Source organism: Hypoxylon trugodes (genome assembly GCF_022578975.1).
Source record: "Hypoxylon trugodes strain CBS 135444 unplaced genomic scaffold F4822scaffold_2, whole genome shotgun sequence".
Classification (NCBI taxonomy): Eukaryota; Fungi; Ascomycota; class Sordariomycetes; order Xylariales; family Hypoxylaceae; genus Hypoxylon; species Hypoxylon trugodes.
The window spans coordinates 2,234,684-2,248,110 of NW_026250017.1; the positions used below are offsets into that span (position 1 = coordinate 2,234,684).

Here is a 13,427-nt window from a genome sequence, read left to right on the forward strand (position 1 = left end):
CTAGGATGCCAATTTCCGTGCTTTCCATGGTTCGCAGCATGGGAAAGCTACGCGTCTCAGTTGCCGCGCAGAAGTAACCTTGAAGTAGCATCCAAGTCTCGTCTTAATTCTTTCCTTAATTCCCCAGCCTGCCGGCTTGCCTAGCTGCTCCAAGATCTCGATGTCCCATGTCCCGTTTAAACTCCTTCAAGATCAAATCCTAAATTCAGGTTTTCTTCTGCGTCAAGACTTTTCTAAGACCCGCATCTGCTACTTCAGCTCGCGGGCTAAATAGTTTTCCAGTAATGGACCACGGTGTTTCTCTCACCTACTCCTTCACCTCTTATCCACATATTTACGAATATATGTAGCTGTACACGACTTCGACAAAGAGCTTGCCAATACACATTATCTTTTCTCTTCCTTGTATCTTCTATCCATTCTATTTGTCTTACCTCTTCTACACCTTTTCTGTGGTTATGGATGTAGATCTATCTCTTATGGGATATATGTGAATAAAGCAAGCATTCTTTTTTTTTCAACTAATGCTACTGCATTCGTTTCGCTTGGATGTGTAAGTACTCGGTCAGTTACCCGTAACCACCACACCCCCCTTGTCCCTTGTCTTCCTCGAAAAAGGTACCTACCTACATACCACAACTACCTAGCAGACGGACCGAGATAGATGGACTGGGGGTTAATGCACTCGTCCTATTAGTCCTATTAGTTCACCCATCCCGCACCTCTTTCCTTACATGTATCTCCCAACCTCCAGTTCACGAATTAAGCCAATAACCAACTTATTCGCCCACATATGTAGCTTTGGATCCTTGAGCATAGTTTATGCTACCTTATTGCCAATGCCAAATCCCCCAACCTAAAATATTGCCTGCCCACCACCGAGCTGCCCTTACCCGTCCCTCTATATGAAATCTGGAGAAAATCGTTGGTTGCTAACGCTTCGTTGAAGCATCCGGCATGGAACCGTCAATGCTCGCATAGTAGTAAGGTAGTGCCGGTCCTTCGGCCTCGTGCTCTCTTAATATCATGGGGAACTCGCACTCCGCCGAGGCACCATGGAGGGGTCAACGAACGACTCAGAAGCTTTCAAAACCCAAGACGGGCAACCCTACCGCAGCTGGCCTGTTAAGCCCTCTTGGTCCCTCGAACTCGGCGCGTCCTTCTCCCGTAGCGAGACGTCTCTCACTTCCGCATACTTCCTCCTCACCTACCATTTCGCCAATTCTTCCTGAGACGAATCCCACCGCGACAGCGAACGTACCGGGCGACAAAAAGAGTTCGGGGCTTGGAAGCCGTCTATCGAGGGGGCTCTTCCGTTCCAATACCTCCAAGGAATTTCGGATCCGCCGTCATACGAGCAGTAGTGTAGAAGTGCCAGTTCCTCAGCAAGAACTCTGGTCGAGCGGGGCGGATTCGTTTAGAAATGGGCCCGGGGACGGCTACAACCATAGCCAGGCTCATATTCAAGGGTAAATGAATGGTTTCGAGTTTGCCCCTAAATTCTATGAGCTAATGAAATATTCTTAGGAGTTTGTCGATGAACGTATCACGATCCTCGTTTAGTAACTATGAGCCTGGCACATATGAAGCGCAGAGATTGCTGAATCTTGTGGAAGTACCGTCTCATGAAGACCAGTCGGTAGTTTCGGAGAATCAAATGCACATTTCTGAGGCGGTGCAAGCAGAATTTAGGGGCCGACGACCCTCCATCCCTGAGGTAACGACTACAATAACTCGAAATGGTTCCGAGGTGTCTTTATATACTCCGATGCGAAGACGGTCTTTGATGACTCCGGGTGTTGCTACCCGCGAAGTACGAGCAGATCCAGGCCCTTCAAAACCGAGAGTGAGACATAGCCTTCCCTCTACTCCATCACGCCGAGAGTCTATGGAATCGATGGCCATTGGATCGAGCGGCTTTCTCTTACTAGAAAACCCGGAATTAATACCCCGTGCTCTTACACCCTGTGAGGCAGAGTATAAGCAAACAGGTGCTTTCAGACTTGGCACTCTTCGAATCACGAATGGTAGCCCTGCTCGGAGCCCAGTCCGTGACCCTAAGAGCGATATCAAACGCGATGGTCATAGCGAATTGTCAAATAATGAGCTGAAAGAGGATTATTTTGGAACGGAAAAATCGCCTTCAAATGGCAATACCAAGATGGACTTGAATGCTATTCAGGAAAAAACTGAACTCCTAACAACCGAACAATTAGACAGCACAGTTGTCCCGTCTCTTCCCAGCATAGCACATTCTACAACCGCTACTCAGCCTCAAGTTTCTTCCCAGATTGTATCTGAACGTCAGATGGGCCCGCCATTGTCTAATGACGAGACGTTGAAAATTCCGCAGATACAAGTGACTAGCAAGCATACTGCCGCCGAAGATAGGTTGTTTGACGACGACCAGAATGAATTTTCTTCGGTTGAGGTTCTAGACGTGCGAATTGACCCGAATGCAAAACCTGCACCCCCACGTCCGAAACCGATGCCGGAAAGGAAGGAAATCAATAGATCGGATAGCGGCATTGCGAGTCCAGGCTCGGAGTACTCGGCTGCACCTTTATCGAAAGCGGACTCAGGCTATAGCTCAAATGTTTCCCTCCGCTCATTTTCTACGAGACCGTCAGCTGCCGAGAAAGATCGTAATTCAGATATTGAGGTTGACGTACTGAATAATGGTACGAGGTCAACTGTACATATTAGGGAGCCTGAACTCAGAAGTCCAACCACTGCGGTGAATAATGCCGTTTCTCCGTCACCTCTTGACGGGATATCCCCTCCACCAGTCCCGGAAAAAGATCCGCATCTCATGGCCCTTGCCAGTCCAAAAACACTAAACGAACGATCCCCGTCTTCTCCACAAAGTCCTAGGTTCATGAATAACACCAAATACAACCAACTGCCAGAGAGAACCCTATCGCCAAGTAGCGCCCGTGGCCAGGTTAGTCGTAGTATCGGAAGCCGACAATTCGTTTCGATGAACCCAATCACCTCTAACTCTCCCCTCAGCATTAGCACCGGTTTTCGAAAGCCTGGAAAACTCCAGAGATTCCTGAGTGGAAATCGAACTTCTCTAGTTGTTCACAATACACACTCTAGCGATTACGCAAGTGTACCTGTTGTCCCAGGAGATTTGCAGGAGAAACTCCAAACACATGCGGGGATGATGCCAATTTCGTTTAGGAGATTAGCTCTAAAATCTGCTGCTAGCAAAGAGACTCTTGGGACCATCCTTAGTGTTGGAAGCGCAGAGCTGCTTCAGGATGACGATGTATCCCCAACTAATCGAAGTCAAGGAACTTCAATTCCGCTTGGGTCAACAATTGCAAACCCTCGTCCAACCTCCGTCAAGAAGCCGATTCCTCGAAAACCTGTGCCTATGCGTGTCAGGGATGTTAATACGGTAGAGGTCTCTGCCAAAGCTTCAGACGTAAGCTCACAAGCTTTGTCGCCCCGTGGTAACGCGGGAGAAGCTTATAGTTTACCTGGTATTTCCGCGACAGGCAGAAGATCGAGATATTCCGCACCTATTCCTAGGCTCAATAAAGCGAATACCATGACAAGTGGGATAGAGGAAGACTTGGGAATGTTGTATGCTGATATGGGGCATGATAATGGATTTACACAAGGAAAATCTTACTCAACGACGTCCCTTGCGCTTCCATCAGCGCCCAACGTGAAATTGGCAAAAAGTCCACCCCCAGTAAGCATGAGAACTCGGAACATGGGACCTCTAAGAGTTGCTCCGCCTGCAAGATCCCAATCTACCCCTCCCGAGAACATGATAAGGCTGGGGCGGTCTCAGTCTTCTCGTAGAGGAAGCCGGGATGGGAGTTTTAAGGGACCTGGATTTGACGGTGGTTTCGCGCCGAATCACTCTTTAGGGCCCAGATCTAGCCGTGAGAGTTTTCGCAATCCACCCTCTGTGCAGGCTTATCCACATGCTGATAAGCCTTCCACTGGGCATATGAGCCTTGGAGCAGAACCAACGCAGGCCCGAGCTCCAAATTGGGACGTTCGGGTAGATCATGGCCCTTCGCTATCTCGACAACCTTCAACTGATTCTAGCCGTCGAAGTTCCTTGGTCAGTCAATCAAGTCAAAGAACATCAGCAAGCATAGGACCAGGCTTCTTCCAGCACCAGCATCACTCACAGCCCAATCTTTCAGCACTTCATCGTAGGTCGAGCTATGACGAATACAATATCGTGCCGCAAGATAGCTGTATTCGGGACAACGGTCCCTACCCATCGATTTCCCGCAATGGACAATCATACGTGTCAGATCCTTGGAGTGGACGTTCAATGTCGATGCCACAGCAATGGGATCAACAGTGGGACCAACCACATCGAGAGCCTCAGTATACACCTCGACCTCACTATCGACGTCGAAGTGTGGATCAGTACGGGAACCCCACCCCTTACCGAATCCTTCACTCCTATAATTCCCCTGCATATCGCCATGTTCCTATTTGGAGATGAACAACCTGTTAGTCGAAAGGTGTCGATTTACACCTTATCAAATTTGCATGAGACATCTGTCTCGTAATATTTTCTAACTCTATCCTTGATATCCTGCATGTCCGGCGTTTTTGTTTGTGGCCACATATACGGATTCATCCTACGACAAATGAAGTCCTCTACATTTTGCGTTCATTACTACGAAACATTCATCCAATACTTTCCTTAATTAGGCGAGGCGACTTGGGGAGGATTTGGAAGCATTTTACAAGACGAAGCTACCTACGAAGGTACAGGCCGAGGGAAGATTCTTGATTCTGGATGATAACGGGCAACAATTTACGACACCAGGCAACGGTCATGACTAAAGGTAAAGGGGAATCTTGATTTGATTTGGCCCCTTTTTTCTTTCTTTCTTTCTACAAATGGGAGAAAATGATACCACGTATACATGTTTGATGGAAGCACATTCTATACCCATTCGCAAACGGGCTGCGATTTTTCTTCTTTTTGCTGTTGATGCCCAGAAGGACATGGTTGGTAAACATACGAATAGCCATTGTTGGCGCCATTGCGGTGACCTTGTACATATAACATTGCATCGGTGAAGATGTTGGAATGCAAGGTGATTTTACTTATAATGAGGTTGTTCGAGTGTCATTCCTCCCTTTGGTGTGACGAGTGGCTTGCGACATAGGGGATTAAGTATTGCTAGAGCTATGTCCTTCTGCCTCTGTATGTGCCTTTATGCACCTTGGTGTGGATGTCTCAGATGGCTCGACTTTCACTGCTTACAATAACTAAGCGTGTTTTTCTTCCCTTAGATGGATTGGTGCTGGATTCTAACCCCTCTTGTGTAAGGGTGTGTGGGATTAGTGGTACCGAGATTTATTCGTCTGACGCAACGAGATAGCATCATGATCAAATGGTACGGAAGCACGAGCCGACTAGATGTAGGCACAATCGTTGAACATTGCCAAAATTGGAGAAGTCCCGATTTCGAGCTGGTTACTCGGTAAGTAAAGGCATTGTCAAGATGATAAACAGGGGTTTCTCGGTATGACGTTGTGACATCCGAATTTCCCCATTGTATCAGAAGAGGCCCCCCTATCGACGTGAAGTTACGATACAACCTCACTACTAATTTAAGATCAAATGATTGTAAACTGTTTCGAAGGACTTGGTGGGTATCCTCTTATACAAGTAGAAAATGAGCTTAAATATTCTAATATGTAAGGCATATCTTAAAATCAAGACTAATAATCGCTTGAAGGTGAAATCGTAAGTGTTATAAGAGTTGGGGTGGTACAAATCCCGACTATGCGGTTATAGTTGTCTCACTAAGCTCCTAGTAAGAATACCTTAATTACCCCTCGCACGGATTAGAATTTAGTGCTTGAAGGCGGGATAGGTTAGGCGACCAATTAGAGACTTAGCAGGCCGAATCTTCGCTTGTTGGATCCCGCACGCTAAGTCAATTGAGCGCTACCTAGGTGCAACTTTTAAAAAAAAAATTAGCACTGTGTTGATACGGGCTACTTTTGGGTAGGTTTAGGTACCCTGAATACTAGTTAAAGAATTACGTAGCTTGAACTGCTAAGCCACAAAAGTTTGTGTTGCCCGCCTTCTGATTGATTCTACTCTATTTGCTTGCACTTACACTTACACAATTACATAAAACTCATAAACTATCGTGTTAATAGACTTCACACTTTTAACGCGATTCCTTGTTTAGCCGCATGATCCCAGGACACGGAAAGAAAAATAAGCGAATCCACGAACAGGTGCATACGGGAACGGTCCACTATTGGATCACGGACTGGACTGGACTGGATTTGAGAAAGACAAGGCCAGACAAGACAAATTTATTGATGAATGCCTGACGCTGGCAACGCTCGCATAAACCTTTCGAACGACGAACCCGGGAATCCACGTTTCACAACCCTACCTAAACCTACCTAACCTTACCTTGCCTTACCCCGTCTAAGGACCAAGCTTTTCCCATGACAAGGTCCATTAGCTGTATACCCCGGATCTGTATCTTAAAAAGTGACACCGAACTTAATCGATCCCACGCGACCCGCGCGACCTGTAACCCGAAACTCAGAACGTATAGTGCAAAGTCAAAAGCATCTATCTAGCCTTTGCTCCCGCCCAAAATGGCAGACTACACTCGCCAATCTCTCGACCTCACCTCCCCCCAAACCTTAGACCACGAACGCGAACGGACCGGCAGTATGTCACTAGGAAACAGCGCTAGCCCCGCGCCTGAAGATGGCCCTGTTTCGCCGAACGGTACCGGAACCGAAGCTATCACCATGATACCTAGTTCAGTCGAGCCCGAACAACCCAAAGAAGTACAGGAAGTACTAGCTTCAGATGTAGAGACCCCCAAACAACCAACCTCCGTATTAAGAGATAGTAGGGCTAATTTATATAGATTGGTGTTTCCACCATGTTAAATAGACTTAAGCAAAGCGTTACAGCAGCTAGGGTAAGGAATCCCCACGACCTTACCTTCCCTCCGTTACCTCGTTACTGACTACCACTCTGCCTACAGGAGTTTGCCACCTTCCTAAAGAAACGATCCGACCTCGAAGACCAACATGCCAAGGGCCTGAAGAAGCTATGTAGGTCGACACAAGATAGCATTCACCACTCCGACCATAGACAAGGAACGTTCGCCCAGTCATACGAAGAGATGCTTATGATCCACGACCGAATGGCCGAAAATGGAATACAATTTGCGCTTTCTCTACATCAGATGCATGAAGACCTACTTGAAGTAGCTGCAGTAGCCGAAAAACATCGCAAGGGATGGAAACAGAATGGCTTAGCGGCTGAACAGCGCTTAGCTGACTTGGAGAATGCCATGCGCAAGTCTAAGACAAAGTACGATTCGCTGGCCGAGGAGTACGATCGAGTGAGGACGGGTGAAGCAAAACAGGGACCCAGGGTTTTTGGCATCAAGGGTCCCAAATCAGCAGCACAGCATGAAGAGGACCTCTTGCGCAAAGTCCAGGCAGCCGATACGGACTACATGGGGAAGGTCCAGACATACCAGTCCGAGAAGGCAACTATGGAGTCTACAACACGTCCGGAGACTGTGAAGGCGCTGCAGGATCTTATACGAGAATGCGATTCAGGCACTACTTTACAAATGCAAAAGTTTGGTAAGCAGCTGCGAGCCTAGCGAAAACCGACTTAATGACGATACTAACTGTATTGCAGCCTCATTTAATGAGAAGCTATTGCTTAGCAATGGTTTAGTAATAAGTCCACTGAAGAGTGCTACGCAACCGGGTCAGCATTCTCGGAGTCTAAAGGAAGTTGTTCAAGCCATCGATAACAAGAAAGATCTTGAAAACTATCTTATCAGCTTCCATAGCAAGGTCCCGATCAGATCATCGGAGCCTAAATACGAGAGAAATCCAGTATGTATCACATCTGCCTTCCAGAATGATCGATGCTAATATAAATTAGGTCCTCAACCCTCAACAAAATATGTCAGTGAATCAAATTTCCCAATTCAACCAGCAACAGCAAAGACCTGAATCTCAACGGCAAGGATCCCCTCTCCAATCTCAGATGCCACCGCCAGGATCCATGGGCTCTCGAACCGGAGGTTATGATACGATATCGTCCCCGTCGGGGTTTCAAGGTCCGGCTCGGACTTTCACTCCTCCACCTGGCATCACACCGCCTACGCAACGACCGTCTTCGGGTCCGGGACATGAGAGAAGTTTTAGTCACGGTGCCATGCTGAATCAAGGCAATACCCAACCCCAACCCCAGTATAACGCACGAAACTCGATACAAGCTCCCCCACCCCAATCACGGTTTAATGGTGGCATGGGTGGCCCACCACAACTAGGTGCTTTGCCTTTCCAGAACCAGCCATCTCGAAATCAGAGTCCCCAACAAGGTGGAGTGATGGGCTTCCAACCGCCTCGAAACGAACAGTCACCAGTGCGCTCAGCGTCGCCGTCTAACGCTCTCGTGCCTAAAGGAGATGCGTCAATCTCGAGAGGGCCAGTTTTTGGTGTTTCTCTCGAACGGCTTTACGAGAACAGCAAGGGCCCTGTCCCGATGGTAGTCTACCAATGTATCCAAGCCGTCGACTTGTACGGTCTTGCCGTTGAGGGTATCTACAGATTGTCTGGTTCAGCAAATCATGTGAATAAGCTAAAGCATTTGTTCGATACTAGTAAGTTACTCCCACTTCACTACTCATAAAAGTTGATGGTAGTTAACCTGAGCAAAATAGACGAAGACGCACCCATCCTCGACTTCCGCAACCCGGAGAACTTCTTCCACGACGTGAACAGCGTCGCAGGTCTCCTAAAACAATTCCTACGGGACCTACCCGACCCCTTACTCACATCAGAGCACTACGCGGGATTCATCGAGGCGGCGCGTAGCGACGACGATGTTGTGCGTAGGGATAGCCTGCACGCCATTATTAACGCGCTGCCGGATCCCAACTACGCGACGCTCAGAGCGCTGGCGCTGCATTTGCATAGGGTCATTGAGCACAGCGCTGTGAACCGTATGAACTCGCAGAATTTGGCGATTGTGTTTGGTCCTACATTGATGGGGACTGCGCCTGGTGCTAATATTGCAGATGCGGGGTGGCAGGTTAGGGTCGTGGATACGATATTGCAGAACACGTATCAAATATTTGATGAGGATTAAAAATGTGGCGTATTGGCTTAGACTAATAGAGGGAATGAGGAGCATGTGCGCGGAAGGAGGCCCATTCGACGAGGCTACTGCGCGTTGTTCGTTACGTATTCAGGGGAATGGCTATAGCATAGCATGACAGACAAGCAAGCAGGCGAGCAAGCATGGTATAAGGGCGGTGTAGGTAACATGTACACCACGGGTAATTTATTGTCTAACAGTAATTTCTTGTTTTCTAATGAGGAGGTTCGGCGGTAGGGGATAGGAAAGGATAGGAAGGCACCGGGAGGGTTGGCACGGCATGCGCTGAGTTGTGCATTGGCTGGCTGGCTTGCATATATTCGATGCTTTATTTAGTTTATTTAATTTTTGAAATGCCTTCCTCTTTCTTTGGCCGTTGACTGGATGGTGAGTTTGCGATGATAAAAATAACGACTTTATGTCTCTTGGATATCGTGGTAAGTACTATGGTACTCTTATCGGGTTTAATAAGAGTTAGTTCCTATTTAGTATCATTTGTATCTTTTGATTAAAGCTCGGTCTTCACGACGGTTTTGAGCTAGTTGTATTGGAAGCACATAATTTGCGAAATCGAGGCGGTCGTTGTCGAAACTCGTCCCTCGATTCAGATCTATAATTAATGTTCAATATCCAATTTTGTCAGATTTATTTGTACAAGACTTGAGCTTCTGAGTGATCATCAGAAGATTACAAGTCCATAGCTTCTCTTTCCGATATACACTTCATCCTTCATCAAACGAATTGGTGGTATACGCTTATAAGCATCTAGTTTATTAATGTCCTTCCTCTTGTCTGTATAGTCTTACAATTGCGCTTTCTCGCCGTTTAGCTCTTTTCTACCTCGACTAAGATTGCTCCTTTTCAGGCATGTAGGAAGGAACACGGTCGATTTATCGTCGTAGCTCGTGCACTAATATTGTAAAGCGGGTGTTTATGCGGCGGCAGGCATGGGGGCGGGAGCTCCAGTACCAGTGGCGCCTCGGTTAAGCTGCGGTGGCATGAACATGGGAAGGTAGGTCACGGCGAGGGCCATTACTATTAATTCGTTAGAGCTGCTCCGAACATACTGCGGAGAAATAAGTAGGCTTACAAGACATGCCAATGGTAAAGTACCCGGGCGTGCTGTTGCTACTCTTACTGGCCTCCTCACTCTCACCAAGCCAACTTTGAATGCTGATCACGACGGAGGCCCAGCCGATATATCGGTTTCGAGTGAATATAGCAGCCATAGGTAACGTCGAGGATAGGGTGGAGGAAAACTCGGCGCTGTCGCCGGAGTTGGCGGCCGGTTCTTGGTACGGAACGACTGTACGCGCGTATTTTATCAGTAATGCGACGCGACGCAATGCGATCCTCATGCAAGTGAGAGGAGAGAGGCTTACCTAGGTCCGGCCGGCGCATATCCTTCTTCGATGAGGTTGCCATATTTTCGGTAATTGTATGTACTTCGGATTACTCGGCTCCGTTGATAGTAACCCTCCGTGTAGAAAACGTAGATCTTTTTTTTTTTTTCACTGATGTAGGAGGTCGGAGCTTTCACCACCAAAAAAGAGACACATAGGTATGTAAAGTTTTAGACGGAGATTGGACAAGATTGGGATGCGATGTCGTTGAGATCCGTCCTGCAGGGTTGGACTGGGGTCAACCAACGCTAAACCCTCTTTAGATTCAATTTTTCCCCACTCGGTGTGTAGTACATAAAGCCACACGGGCGGGGTCGGGGGTCGGTCAACTGCAGTGACAGATCTACAGTACCACAATACAGTGTTTATGGAATGTCTTAACTTTCGACCTAAACTTGCCTTAGCTTAGTTATGAGCAATACTATGTAACTATACCTCACCTACCTCAACTAACCTAAGACCCTTACTCCTATACCCAGGTATTACCTACATGCATGTGCTAAATCGACTAGCACTATTAGCTTCGCATCACATCCCCAAGATGTGCAAGGCAAAGAGTAGTCAAGAACAAAACAGAATAAAACAGGAAGAGGCGAATGATCTCAAGTTAGCGTCGTCTCATTCCGTCTCGTCTCATTATAGGTATCGCATCGCATCGTATCGTATCGTATCGTATCGTGTGTTACTCGTGTGTTACCCCATCGCGCATACATGAGCAAAATACCGAAAAAAGATGAGAGGCGGAAAATTGGCGGAGTAGATTTCTTACATGCCTATTCGACCCGGCACTTTTTGTGCGCAAGTATATGGTTATTCCCTATCAACAAGGTATCAACGATGTACTAAGCGGCTTATACTATTTATTGGTTCAACAATACGACCCCGATATCCATTGCCTTATGATAAAATGGTAAGCCTATTTCGGCCAGATGCCCGGTCCCCGGAGGCCGATTCGTGCGGTGTACGGATACATATTCCATTATTACCGGAGTCTCCCTACCGTCGCGTAGGAAAGTGTCCGATGATGTGTGAGAAGGAAAACAGCAGCTAGAACAAATCCCGGAGGATGTGCCGTGTTGCCAGTCGAGTGAGACAAAAATGCAAAGACGCGAGAATCCCCGGCATCTTACCGTCATATCATTGAAATCTCGGCCTTAATAGGAGAAACATCAACCGTGAGGGGATAATGATCATTGCTCATCCACAATTTCGGAGTCTTCTTGGCCTTCATTAGTTAAATTTGGCCGATATGGCTACATACCTTACAACACTCAATACCTCAGCACGCACCAACGTCATAAAGTCAGCTTGGCTATTAGGCTATCCTCCTATCTCCGCAAGTGCGTAGACCTATCCAACCACATCTCGATGTTGTGACAAATTAGGTGAAGACAATCATGACCACCATCATTGGACAAGATCATATTCCCCTTACAGGATACCGACCAACAAAATCGAATCATGTCCAATTCCAGCTGGCTAAGCTAGCTTATACGCGCCGGGAACATCCGAATAAGGAAGGACCCGAGTATGCTTACCTATTCTGTCATATGGAACTCGGCCTCTATTCAATCTAAATCAACGACACGGTTGCATTACTGTTCGCCGTCGATTCCATCTAGATAATGTAAGATAGGGAATCGCCGTGCTGAGATGCTACACGTTCCGGGGAATCGATCCTGCAAATAATATGTGTGTAAGTGTGTGTGTAAGTAGGCTTTGACACACGACAGTTATTCACGGCCGAGTGGGAACCCCCGGCGGACTTAGAGATCCCATTGATATCCACTCCGTTTACGGCAATTGGTTGCGGGGGTCCCTTTTTTGTCTGGGAAGGGCGGACAAGATTAAGTCCATCATTTGTCAGAGATATAATGTTGGATGCGGGTTATTGATGACCTGCGTTTGGGGGCTGGCTGTTTTGTCTTTCTAGCTGACTGATTAGAGCCAATAACCCCTGATGATAATGATAGATAGAGAGGCACAGTTGGTTTTATTTCGTAAGCCACATATGTATGATATGGGGCATCGAGTGAGTAAGGTGGTCTTTGGTGACACAAGGATTTTTTTTTTTTCTCTTTTTCTTTTTTGATCGGAACAATCCATCCCCCCTAATTAATAATAACTTGCGTGTTTACCTATGAAGAAGTCTTAGCCATCTGGTTGCTTGTCTCATCTTATGATTTTTATTTGCTTGTTTGTGTGTTGTAATTTTCGGGCATCATGACAGATGATGGCCCGGGTAAGTTAATCACACTCGCCTTGGTGGCGGTACAACGTGCCATCATCTCGTGATAGTTTTCTTTTCTATAATGTGATTGTCATCATTGATTACCTGATTTAAAATTTGAATTTGAATTTTTGTTCTCCCCTGATTCTTCTAATTACTTATCTCGTTCTTTTGCTTGCGGACTTAGAGGAGTGACTAACCTCGATGCGTATTAGACGAACTATAATTACCAAGAGAGAGGATCACAAATTCCGGGCCCGCCCAACCCGGCGGATTAGTGTACGTATATGCACAATGCAGTACGTGTTAGCGCGTACGTAGCGAGGTAGATTTAGGAGATTTAGGTTTGTTCAGGGGGGGTTATCCTCTCTTACCGACTCCCTACCCCCCCTACCTCCTACCTAATCACTAACCTAGGTGCCCTACATGAGTGGATATCTAGGCGGCTTTCTCTAAACTCCGCGGCGTCTATCGCAAAATCTCGCGAATTTGGCGAAAGTCCTTTTTTCCGTATACTAGGTAGGAAATGCGAATATGTAATCTACACTTAAGCTGCTTGCCTAATATGTCAAACGGTCCTTGCTATCTTACGTATCTATCAGCTGCCGAAATCCCCCGAAATGGGTCC

General features: G+C 47.0%; 3 protein-coding genes across 3 annotated transcripts; 2 read left to right on the plus strand and 1 right to left on the minus strand.

Moving 5' to 3' along the window:
- Positions 1–1,026: 1,026 nt before the first annotated feature.
- F4822DRAFT_425595 (uncharacterized protein) lies at positions 1,027–4,483 on the plus strand (the record flags this gene model as incomplete). Its single annotated transcript, XM_051460363.1, has 2 exons — positions 1,027–1,469; positions 1,528–4,483. 2 exons carry the CDS (start codon positions 1,027–1,029, stop codon positions 4,481–4,483), a joined length of 3,399 nt encoding a protein of 1,132 aa, XP_051318160.1.
- Positions 4,484–6,071: 1,588 nt separating this feature from the next.
- Positions 6,072–9,330, plus strand: F4822DRAFT_127642 (RhoGAP-domain-containing protein). The gene is made up of 6 exons (XM_051452659.1): positions 6,072–6,843; positions 6,903–6,956; positions 7,023–7,635; positions 7,694–7,896; positions 7,946–8,669; positions 8,730–9,330. Exons 1-6 carry the CDS (start codon positions 6,622–6,624, stop codon positions 9,155–9,157), a joined length of 2,244 nt encoding a protein of 747 aa, XP_051318161.1. The 5' UTR covers positions 6,072–6,621; the 3' UTR covers positions 9,158–9,330.
- A 314-nt stretch (positions 9,331–9,644) lies between these two features.
- On the minus strand, positions 9,645–10,578 carry F4822DRAFT_390876 (uncharacterized protein). Its single transcript, XM_051457074.1, has 3 exons — positions 10,549–10,578; positions 10,257–10,472; positions 9,645–10,201 (listed from the first exon to the last, which is right to left on the minus strand). The coding sequence occupies exons 1-3, from the start codon at positions 10,565–10,567 to the stop codon at positions 10,098–10,100; spliced, it is 339 nt and encodes a 112-aa protein (XP_051318162.1). The 5' UTR covers positions 10,568–10,578; the 3' UTR covers positions 9,645–10,097.
- Positions 10,579–13,427: the final 2,849 nt, after the last annotated feature.

Excerpts from the sequence above, each read along its gene's own strand:
- F4822DRAFT_127642 (XM_051452659.1), top strand. The coding sequence starts at position 6,622 with ATGGCAGACTACACTCGCCAATCTCTCGACCTCACCTCCCCCCAAACC. Across the intron at positions 6,957-7,022 it reads AAAGCGTTACAGCAGCTAGG|GAGTTTGCCACCTTCCTAAA; the intron begins GTAAGGAATCCC and ends CTCTGCCTACAG. Across the intron at positions 7,897-7,945 it reads CTAAATACGAGAGAAATCCA|GTCCTCAACCCTCAACAAAA; the intron begins GTATGTATCACA and ends AATATAAATTAG.
- F4822DRAFT_390876 (XM_051457074.1), bottom strand. Across the intron at positions 10,202-10,256 it reads CTTTACCATTGGCATGTCTT|TAATGGCCCTCGCCGTGACC; the intron begins GTAAGCCTACTT and ends ACGAATTAATAG.